Here is an 11,519-nt window from a genome sequence, read left to right as displayed (position 1 = left end):
GTATATCAGTCCAACCCTAATGGAAATGAAGTATGGAGGACACAATGTCACATTATTATTTTGTATATCTAGTAAAATGAGTCATTTTCCAAGCTGTGTGACGCTTGATGTATGAAATTGATTTTTATCCTGTATGATTGTTCCTTTACCGATTATGATTATCAGATTTAATTTAAGTTTCTTGCTTTGTCATTTTTTATTTATTTTTTTTAACTTCAGTAGCAACTTTAGTAATAAAAAAAAAAAACACTTAAAAGAGGCAACAGTGCAACCAAACTCTACACAGTATCATGGACTCTGTTTGACCTACCTGGGAATGTTAAGAAACACAATGCACTGAAATTTCAGCTCCTGGATCTTGGCAGTTAGATCGGTACCATCACACTGAGAAAGACAGAGACGGACATTTAGACACAAAGACAAGGGAAGTGAAAATTATTAGTTGTGGCTTTGACCAGTGGTTTATAAAATGGGGTACATGCACTTGTGTATTAAGTTCTTTTGACTGTACAAAACAACATATTTTCACTCTCAGATCCTTCATTTGGTTTTTTTTAATCAACCTTCACTCTTAGTTCTCAGTTTTCCTTCTCAGTTTGAATGCTCTCGCTCTCAGTCTTAAACTTGTTGTGATGTGAAGGAGAAGAAAGTGATAGATGCAGGTCAAAGGTGGCGCGTCAGACCTGCCTACTCAAGGACGCCCTCGAGGAGTTGTTGCAGCAACAAGGAATGTGGAGAATTATAGAATTTTTCAGCAAGGATGCCAGCAAAGCATCTTATTTTATGTTCAGCGAAATAAAATCTTTACTGAAATGTCTGCGATAAGTCTGATGATATTCTAGATTTTTCTTATTGTTAACAAACCCCATGAAGAAAGAAAGAAAAATAGATAGATGGATGGATGGACGGATGGATGGATGGATGGATGGATGGATGGATAGGTGGGTGGGTGGGTGGATGGATGGATGGATGCTTTATTTATCCCGAAGGAAATTTTAGGCATCCAGTAGCCTAGACAACTATAACACAACAAACACACGTACACACAGCTCCATTGTTACACATAAACTATTAAAAACACATCAATGAGCCACACTGTTGCACTGGGTAACATGTCCCTACATTACTATGAACACACACACTGTAGTTTATTCTGACTCAATCCCACAGACACCGTCCTGCTGCCAAAAATACTCACTAGAGCACCAAATGTGGATTAGTCCGCCGCTGAAAATAGTCCCCAACAGATCCACAATTTCCTCCTGTTTGTTTGATTAAACTACAGTGACCACAAAAATATAGAATACTGCCAGCCTTATCCTTCAACATTATGGTAAACAAACATCTTTGGGTTTTGGACTATTAATTGAACAAAACAAAAAATCAAAACAAGTATGTTAAACTTGGATTTGGGAAATTGTTGTTTGGGCATTTTTCACTATTTTCTGACATTTTGTAGACGATTAATCAAGAAAACAGTCAGTAGAATCGATAATGAAAATGACTGTAAGCTGCTGCTCTAATCCTAGTGCAGAGGTCAGTGGCCTTGGTAAGGATTCAGTGTCTTGCTGAAGGGCACTTTAGCACAGCGGATGTTAAAAGAGGAGTTGGAAGGCTTTTTTAATCACCTGGCCGACCTGCTGCCCAGACATGTCGACATGGAAAACGATACAGACCGAGAGCGAGCGTGTCAACACTCACCACCACTCTGACGTGCTTGGACAAATCCCTCGAGCTTCTCTGGAGGAAATCTGAGAACGCAGCCTGCAAAAACACACGCACGCACGCACACACGCACACACACACACACACACACACGCACACACACACGCGCACACACACGCGCACACACACACACACACACACACACACACACACAGAAAATGGCCCAATCAAACAGAATTACAGTTCATTACATTTCCCTCATTAAAAAGAGATAACTCCTCTGCATGCTTCCTCTCCAACTCCCACCCATCATTTATTCTTCACATCTCTCATCCTATACAGAATATCTGCAGGTTTCAAATAGTTAAAATTAAGATTATCTGTTCAAAGCTTTAGATTGGAATCAGAAGAAGCTGGACAAATAATTAATTCTTAATGAACATTGCTAATCACAAAAATCTTCTTCGGAGTTTCTGAGTGTGCATAGTGCATGTGCAATAAGTCAAGTGGGACACTCACTCCTGCATAGAACATCTTGTTGCGGAAGCGACTGTTAAACTTTTCTGGGTTGGCCTCTGGAAAGACACAATCAGAATACATTAAACATGCAAAACAACACAGAGACGTAGAGTAAGACTGAGAAAATCTGACTCATTTGTGCATGTGTGCATGCCCTGAATGTGTCCTTTTAAATGATTTATTTCATTCTGCTCATCTTTCAGGATGCATACAATGCATTAATGGGAAAGAGGAGGACTTGATGGAATATAAATAGAGTTAATACAGGATGAAATGTAAAAACAACAGACATTACAATAGATTTCACCAACCTCTGGACTCATGGAACTCCAGGGTGACGTGAGCATCGAAGCCCAGGCTGAAGTAGTTGTTAAACACATTCAGAGGCAGCTGAGGACACAGGAAAATATATTCAAGTGAGTATGTTTACATAAATAAATACTGCACAATTTATTTGCATAGACAGCTCATATTCCAACTCAAATTAAGGCATTTATGTATACAGGACAGTACATTAAAATGCAAATACAGACATTTGCATGTTCTGTACACATTACTTTCACAAAACACATTTTCTATATGGATTTGAACCTCTACTAGAGGATGGATAGCCGGCCCGGACAGATATTTAGAAATTATGTTCGGGTCGGGCTCGGTCACATCAGCGCGATAAGGCATTGAACATTTTAAATTTAAAAAAGCTTATTATGTAGGTGCGTGCCTGTGTTAACGTGCGCTTGTTGCCCTGTGTGTGCTGATGTGCTCATCTGTTGACATTACCGAATGCCGAATACCGAATGCCTTCCTACAGTTGCTTAATAAAAGCGGGCTTTCCACACAAACAAACGTACATGTGTCATTAGTATGAGAAAACAAACGAGATTTTAACTGTGTCGGGCTCGGACATAAATATCTTAATGCCTGTCGGGCTCGGGCCGGGTTCGGTTACTGCTCTGTCGGACGCGGGCCGGGCTTGGACAGAAAAATGCGGCCCGATCCACACTCTAACCAGACAAACAAATTTTTGCCACTTGTGAGGACATTGTATTGACTCTCAGGGTTCACCAACCTGTTGATGGCTATAGACCTGTCAATCTTTATGGAAATTACAAGGATTTTCACTTTAAAAAGTGGTATGTGACTGCATCTGTTGTGCTAGCTTACTCCAAAGTGACAGCTTCCTGCTGCTCTTGTTTCATAGTAAAAGGTTTGCATAGGCGAATCACACTGAGACCTTTACTGTGAGACAGCTACATAATATGCATTGTAGTTGTCACTTAAGTTAGCAGGTTCACTGCTTTTATTTGTTATTATTTTGTATACAAAACAAGAGCTTATTTCTCTACAGGATAACAGTTTTAAATATTACAGGCAAGGCGTTAGATTAACTTTTTTCCGGAACCAACCAACATGGCTAGTAGGTTTTTAAAGTTACCAGCCAACCAGATTTTCCACTAGTCACGTTCTCTAACTAACTTTTTATTTCAGCTCCTCTGGTTTGTTTCGAGCCGTTCTGTTCGTCTTCTTTGTTTCAGCTTAGCTCATAACCAATAACACACACGCTAGGCACATATCCAACGGTTGTATGACACATCATGACATAGTGTTCATGGGAAATGTACTACAGGATTAGTACTACAAGTACTGCTTGTTAGTACTACAAGCAGGGTTGCCAGATACATATTACATTTCCAAGCCAAACACACACAAAACCGCCCAAATTTCTTGGCAGAAAACAGACCAATCTGGCAACACTGACTTGCTGCATCGTTTCTGCACCCTGCAGATTCAAACAGACGCAGTGTTCATTTATTACCAGCCAAATTGGCTAGTAACTTTACAATGTTACCTGCCAAAGTGAATGTTTACCCACTTTTGGCGGGTTGGCGGGTGTCAATTTAAAGCCCTGATTACAGGGATGCATTGTACAAAAAGAAACAACGTGCTGGTTAGATGAGCTGCAGGAAATACACTGTGATAGACAGTAATGCAATGTGCAATGGCCCCGTGTCTCTTGAAAGATGCTATGGTAAAGTTCTGCACATAGTGGCTTCAACTTGAGCCTTGTTCAAACAAAGTCTTTACCCTCAAATAAAAGGTTAACCTCATAGGGTCCAGCTTTTTCTCTATCCCCACAATGAGATTAATCCAACTACAAACACACATACTGTACACCCTAACCGCCAAGCGGACTTCTGACCTTCTGTGTGCCCTCCTCTGGCTGCGCTGCACCTTTCTCTACTAGAAGGTTCCACCTGTCCAGCTGCACCACCGAACCGTCCTCCACATAACATAAAACCTTGGACACCGGCTCATCTGTGTAACCCTGCAGAGGAAGAAAACAAATGTACAGTCAGCACAAGAGATGGTAGGAGAGGGAAGCAAAGGGAAGGAGATGGTAAGAGAGGGAAGCAAAGGGAAGGAGAGGAAAGCAGAGGAACCCAAAGGGAAGGAGAGGAAAGGAGAGGAAAAGAAAGGAAAGGATAGGCAAGGAAAAGAGAGGAAAGGAAAGGAATGGAAGGAGAGGAAAGGGTAGGAGAGGGAAGCAAAAGAAAGAAAATGAAAGCAAAGGAAAAAAGGAAAGAGTAGGAGAGGCAAGCAAAGAAAGGAGAGGAAAGGGTAGGAGAGCGAAGCAAAGGAAAGGAGAGGAAAGCAAAGGAGCGGAGAGGAATTAAAAGGAAAGGGATGATACGGGAAAGAAAGGGAAGGTGACCGAAGGAGGAGGAAGCAAAGGAAAGGAAACGAAAGGGACGGGAAAAAAGCAGAAAGAAACAACAGAGACAGATTGGATAAAAAAAACCTGCAGTCAGAAAAACCCAGTATAGGACAAAAAGGACACACTAATTACACACATGGTAGATGTGAAATTTCAGCTCCGTCCTTGTTCAAAGCATCTATCTCTCTCTGTATCAGGACCTTTTCTGCATTGTACTCCAGGAATGCTGTCAAAGTCATTCACACGTCCTTGGTCCATCATTCCCCATGCAGAGACTGCAAGTGATAGTAAAATACTAGCAATGCTTTCTCTGAAGTAAATAATATTTGGTTTAATCCCCTTACCTCTGAACAAGTCTATGAGTAAATCCTATGATCCTATAATTTATAAGCCAGTTCATGTAACACATATAATAAAGCAATACGGATTATGCGGATAATGTATCTTTATATAGGTTTGGAAATACCTTTATTAAATAATAATAAATCATTTAATATTACCAGAAAATAATGTAAAATAACTGAAAAACCATTGCAGGTCTTGACTCAGACTTTTGACTCATGCAGATAGATATTTGGTGTATTATCATCGCTACAAGCCCACATAATGGGTCGAAAGAAAAGCCTAATGTGGGTGCTTGTAAAGGTCTTTTCTTCTGTGTTGCGGTACAGTTATGCAATTTGTGTGTGTGTGTGTGTGTGTGTGTGTGTGTGTGTGTGTGTGTGTGTGTGTGTGTGTGTGTGTGTGTGTCAAGAGAGGGCAGATTCTGGATGCTTAAGTGCTTCACCTTATTTTAGTAACAAAAACTCAGAGCTCAACGGGCCCTCGTACAGGATGATATTATTATATTTCACTTTAAGTTTCTGCCACTTAGTCTGGGCATCCGGCCTTTGTAAAAAAGAGAAAAAAAGAAACCAGTTGGGGATTTTTGCCACTTGTGGTCACGTACTGTATGTACAGTAGAGTAGCACTGGTGCTGGCAAGTAATATCGTTATTGCGATATTCAACAACGTTATCACATATTTTCCTCATTGTGCAGCCCTTATATATATATATATATATATATATATATATATATATATATATATATATATATATATATATATATATACACACACATACACACAGTATATATATACATATTTATATCTGTACATAGTAGTTAAATGTTTGTTTTACCTTTGTCCAGCTTTGTTGTCCTTGTTTTTAGCTGTATGTATGTTTCTGTGCAAGTACAACCGGAGTCATATTCTTTGTATGTGTACAGATATTTGACAAATAAAGCTGATTATGAATACAAAAATGTATTAAACCAATATTGTGTTGTGGTACCGATAAGTGGTTATTATAGAGCTGTAGCACTGAGCAACCAAAAAGATTCTCAATTGATTCCAGCATTAAAAGAAAAATCTATGTCAGTACAGACTTACCTGAATCGCCAAATTTGACCTATAGATGATCTGCAACTTACTAGTTAGTTATATACACCAAAACCTATGTGGAAAAGAAACTACTAGAATGTCTAATTCTGTGTTTGAACTTCTATTTTAGTTTTTTTTAAATTAAGTAAAAAAAAACGTTATTTGCAGGACTAACGCAGAACGGAGACAGGATAGAATTAATTGAAGGGAACGCTCAATACTGACTGTCAGCTTTAATTGTTGTGCTGTGCCTTGGAGAGGTCAGACAATGGCTAAATGTCAGGATTAGGAGGAAGAGTTACGCAGGAAGAACAGTGTCGCAGACTTCCTGGAATGTGGGCGTTTTTTTTTGTCGCTCCCAGAGTGTCTGAGAGGTAAATATTGAGTTTATTTTAACATATCCATCCATACAATCCATAATTTACACTTGTCAGATATTTTTATTCTTTTATATTTGTCTAGGCCATACCTTTGCTTTTTTAGATACCTATACAAATATACTGTATATATATAAATTACTTTTAATTCACACATTTCTATTTAAGTTGTGTTGGAAGTGCTGGCTTTGTTATTAGAGGGCCGAGCAGCAAAGCTGCGTGGACCCTATTGTTTTTGCAAGTATTATTATTATTCTTCCTAAGAAATCAATGTTCCCATGCACGAAAACTCACCAAACTTTACACACAAATCCAGTCCTATGCCAAAATGAATCAATGCTAATAGTCCTGATGGGGGAACTACAACAGCCATCTAAAATTCAAAACTTTTAAAAATCCATAACAAATCAACCGTACATGTTACAACGTCGCAACTTATGTCAAATTGTAGCCCCAATAGAGCATAAAACTATCCTCTGCTTTTACCCAGTAGCAATTTTGAAGTCCATCACTCTACTTTTGCAAAAACTGCCAAACTTGTTAAATCTATCTCCTCCCACATGTTTGGCTCTATTGACAACAAACTTTGGAAACTTTATCTCTGTACTGTTGTTCACAAAAATAGCATTCCGATTTTTGATTTTATTTTATTCTTAGCTGTATCTTTATTTTAATTTACTACACTTTCATCTAACTTATGACTTATGACGGTTTTCCTGCATGTCTTCCCCCCTCTCTCTCCCCTTTCATGTCTGAGCTGTCCAATCATTAAAGGCAGAAATGCCCATAAAAAAATCTTTAAAAAAAAAAAAAGATGTGGATAAATGACCCAAACTCAAAGTAATTAAACAGACATAAAAGACTATTGTGAATGAGTTAATACAGGGAGGAGAAGCGGCTACGTCCTGCCGCTCAGAAGTCAAGGATAGGAACTCACCCCACCCCAGTTGAGCGTCCTGGCGAGGTCATTTCCGGTTCCCAGAGGAAGAACAGCGACCGGAGGCTGGGGGTTCATCTGCAGCTCATCTAGAGTGGACAGGATCCAGCCCACCTACAGAGAGACATGCACAGAAAGTATAAGCAGAGATTCAGAGCAGGATACACGTAAGAGAAATAAATTATAATAATAATAATAGAGTCATACTGTGCCGTCCCCTCCGCAGGCAAGGATCCTCAGATTTGGCACTTTCCGATACAACTCCAACCTGACAATTTCACACAAAGTGCACAAAGCAGAGAGAGATCTGGATTTAGAGTGAAAAAAAGCTTCTTCAGCAGAAAGCAGTGCTGATTGGTGTTAAGTGGGTGTAATTGGTCCAAGTTTCAAGAAAATTGCTCGACCCATGAGCAGAGTATTTGAATAAAAGAGGATAATGACTGAAAAGGAAGTGAGAAGCTACTGTACAGCACTTTTCCCCAGTGTTGGATTGTGGTAATCATGTGAAAAAAAAGAAGTAGAACATTTAAATGGTCACAAAAAACACAGTTTCTCTGTAGTTGCATTCTTTACACACTCATGCATTGTTTTCTAATTAAATAAAGCAGAGTATAAAAGTCATAAAGCAGAGTACAAAAGTCAGTCAGTCTATTTCAGACCGTCAAAGTCTGAATGTCATGCTGACTGTGACCCAATGTGAGGAGGGTCAATTGTAACAAATGCCCCACACAATCCCAACTAAATGGTACTTACGCCTCTCGCAGCCCCCCCTGTGACAGGTCAAAGACTTGTCGAGGGTTCAGAATCCACATGAACATCTGTAACACCTTGGCACCCTACAGAGAGACACAACGAGAAATTCACAGTAAGGGTTTTCCTATAACAACTTGACAAGGACATTAACAATTGTACAATCTTAAACCCTATTAAAACGGCATTCTTTTTGCTGGAGCCGCTACTATAATTGTGATTACAACCAAAACATCTCTGTAATTTAAATCCAGCATGATGTTATCATGATGATAACGAAGTAAACTCAGGTTATTTGATCAAACTAATCCTGTTTAAACTGACATCTTCCTAATTAAATGTTCTATCGCTGGCAACTGGCAGATTGTAAAGTCTTGTAGGCTCAAACAGCCTGATGAAGGCTTTTATACCATAAATAAATTAAATAAATCAGCCACTGACACCCTGTTGAGACCCGTACAGTGGAGGCGTAAATTAATGAAAGACAATCATTTATTAAAATCTGATAATGTCATGATGAAGAACGTCATGTTGATATCTCCTGTATGATAGTTTTCAGTAGAAAGGCTGTTAGGTTGTTAGAAATCAGGGTCACAGAATTTTTATTACTGCAATGAAAATTATATATAGACAAAGAGAAAGTAGTGCTGTATATAACTTGTTGGAATAACCAGGATGCATATAAACTACAAGTATGAGTATAAATTATGTTACAGGAAGGTCCTCACTCATACTGTTCTAGTTCAAAGCTTGAAGGTATCTCAAACAGATAAATAAAAAACATTTTCTGACCTGGTTGCCTCCACTCTTGGGGTTGACAAAAACCAAGATAGGCTTCATGAGAGGTGAAGGGAGAGGCTTCAACATGAATGGACGCCATTTAGACTCCTAAAGAAAGAAAGAGACAGAAAAAGTTAGACAAAGAAAGATGTGCAAAAAGTGGAAAAATAAAGCATGTAATCCCAAATGCTGAAATGATTAGTCAATTAGTAAGTGAACAGAAAATGAATCCTCAACTATTTTGAGAGTCTAAATCTACGACGTTCCACTTCCGGGATTGCTCCGGTGCTCCCGGAAATTCCGCCAGATCACGCTCTTTTCGCCAGATGTCCGTCACCTTCTGCTTTCTTTGTATTGGCGTTCTAAACTCTGGTGGATTTACGAGGACTATGGTTAACTGCTCCTCAGATCTCTGCAGGGTAAATCCAGACAGCTAGCTAGACCATCTGTCCAATCTGAGTTGTCTGTTGCACTACTAAAACAACCTTTGAATGTACACGTTCCACCAAAACAAGTTCCTTCCCGATGCTATTTTGCAGCGGCACCGTGGCTCTGGGGCGGATCTTAGCGCTGCCCAAGATGATTGTGATTGGTTTAAAGAAATGCCAATAAACCAGAGCACGTTTTTCTCCCATCTCGGAATGCTGTGTGGACTAGCCAGACCCTCCTCCGCGGCGCTGTGGAGGAAGGTCTGGCAAAGCGAGACTACTATTTTGATAATCAAAGAATATTCTCCAGGAAACAATTCGCACATCCAACAATTCTTCTGTGCAGGTACGTTGGAAAATATCACAAACTTGGAAAAAAGTATAATAGCATAACCATTTATTAAAGAAAACTAAAGTTTCGGTCCCTTTGGACCTTCTTTAAAATGTTATTTTCAACAATAAACGTAACTGTGGTCTTAAATACATTCTGCTCCTCCCATTCTGTGTCCCCAGGTGTGGGACAACTGACAATCGTTTCTCAATGGGAGTTTCTCTCAATAAACACACCTGTCATTTGTGCAAAAATTCACATTCATAAAAGTAATACCTATCTCAATTCAATTGCGATACTACATACAGTATATCCATTTCTCATTCATTTCAGGAATACATAGTGACTCCACAATTTTAACTTGTTGCTACATGGCCTTTAAAAATATTTATATTATGAGTGCAAATTAATTTGTCCATTCCGTATTCATTGCAATAATAGATGGTGATGCTATAAGCAAGAGCAGAGTGCGGGATAATCAATTAATCGACATTTATCAAATAAAATTGCCAAACATTCACCTTTCCAGTTTTCTAAAATTTTGGATTGTAATGAGTAAACAATAAATTGAAAAAAAAAAAAAAAGTATGTGGCTCAAAAACGTCCTGTGGTCCAATTTATTTTGTTGAATAAATCCGTCATTGTGAGTAGAAACTAAAACGTATTAGTCTGACCAGCTGAGAGGAAAATATAAATCTGAAGCGTGTGCACTAATATTCAGTGTCTGTCATAGTGTTACTTACATCCAGCCCCTTCTTGCTTGTCCTTCGTTTGAAAGATGTCCGCTTTTTTCTCCTGGCAGAGTTCTTAAGTGAGCTCTAGGGTAAAAACACACACACACACACGCAGAGTTCAATGGTTAGTTCACTGTCCCTCCCCATGTCCCTTGTGATGGTTATTAAGAGTGCAATAAAGCATGTGATGTGACTGAGGAACGTGTGTGTGTGTGTGTGTGTGTGTGTGTGTGTGTGTGTGTGGTGACGGAGACACAAACCCAGAGTTCCCTAAGACAGTTCAGACATGTGTCAGGTCATATCATATCATCGCACGCACGCACGCACGCACACACACACACACACACACACACACACACACACACACACACACACACACACACACACACACACACACACACACACACACCTTTTAGAGTTTCAAATTTAGATCCAACAAAGTCATTTCTCATTACTGTCAAAAAATGACAGCTAGTGAACTTTATCAACCGGAGGACTGACTGGTGGGGGGTCTGTAATGCAAGTGTGTGTGTGTGTGTGTGTGTGTGTGTGTGTGTGTGTGCTTGTTTAACTATATTCGTGGGGTCCAAAAACTGGGAGTCCAGTATACTTGTATACTACCACAAGGTTAAAGGTCTGTTTGAGGGTTAAGACTTGGTTTTAGGATTAGGGTTAGAATTAGGTTCTGGTGAGGGTAAGGTTAAGGTTAGGCATTTAGTTGTGATGGTTAAGGGTGATGGTTAGGGTAAGGGGCTAGGGAATGCATTATGTCAATGACGGGTCCCCACAAAGATAGTGAAACAAATGTGTGTGTGTGTGTGTGTGTGTGTGTGTGTGTGTGCGTGTGTGCGTGTGTGCGT

At 39.5% G+C, this 11,519-nt stretch overlaps 1 protein-coding gene across 8 annotated transcripts in view; it reads right to left on the bottom strand.

Moving 5' to 3' along the window:
• dgki (diacylglycerol kinase, iota) overlaps positions 1-11,519 on the bottom strand; it is an 86,691-nt gene that overhangs the window by 22,386 nt on the left and 52,786 nt on the right. For all 8 annotated transcript variants that reach the window (XM_078242881.1, XM_078242874.1, XM_078242877.1 and 5 more), the window contains 10 exons: positions 10,669-10,743; positions 9,179-9,274; positions 8,390-8,472; positions 7,844-7,904; positions 7,637-7,750; positions 4,385-4,510; positions 2,496-2,574; positions 2,185-2,240; positions 1,702-1,764; positions 311-384 (listed from right to left, as the gene is read on the bottom strand). In XM_078242881.1, coding sequence (XP_078099007.1) covers positions 311-384; positions 1,702-1,764; positions 2,185-2,240; positions 2,496-2,574; positions 4,385-4,510; positions 7,637-7,750; positions 7,844-7,904; positions 8,390-8,472; positions 9,179-9,274; positions 10,669-10,743 — 827 coding nt within the window. The remainder of the gene's footprint in view (positions 1-310; positions 385-1,701; positions 1,765-2,184; positions 2,241-2,495; positions 2,575-4,384; positions 4,511-7,636; positions 7,751-7,843; positions 7,905-8,389; positions 8,473-9,178; positions 9,275-10,668; positions 10,744-11,519) is intronic.

The sequence above is a fragment of the Sander vitreus genome, chromosome 23, assembly GCF_031162955.1.
Source record: "Sander vitreus isolate 19-12246 chromosome 23, sanVit1, whole genome shotgun sequence".
NCBI classification, from domain to species: Eukaryota; Metazoa; Chordata; class Actinopteri; order Perciformes; family Percidae; genus Sander; species Sander vitreus.
The sequence above is the reverse complement of the archived record's forward strand: the minus strand, read 5'-3'. Positions and strand labels throughout refer to the sequence as shown.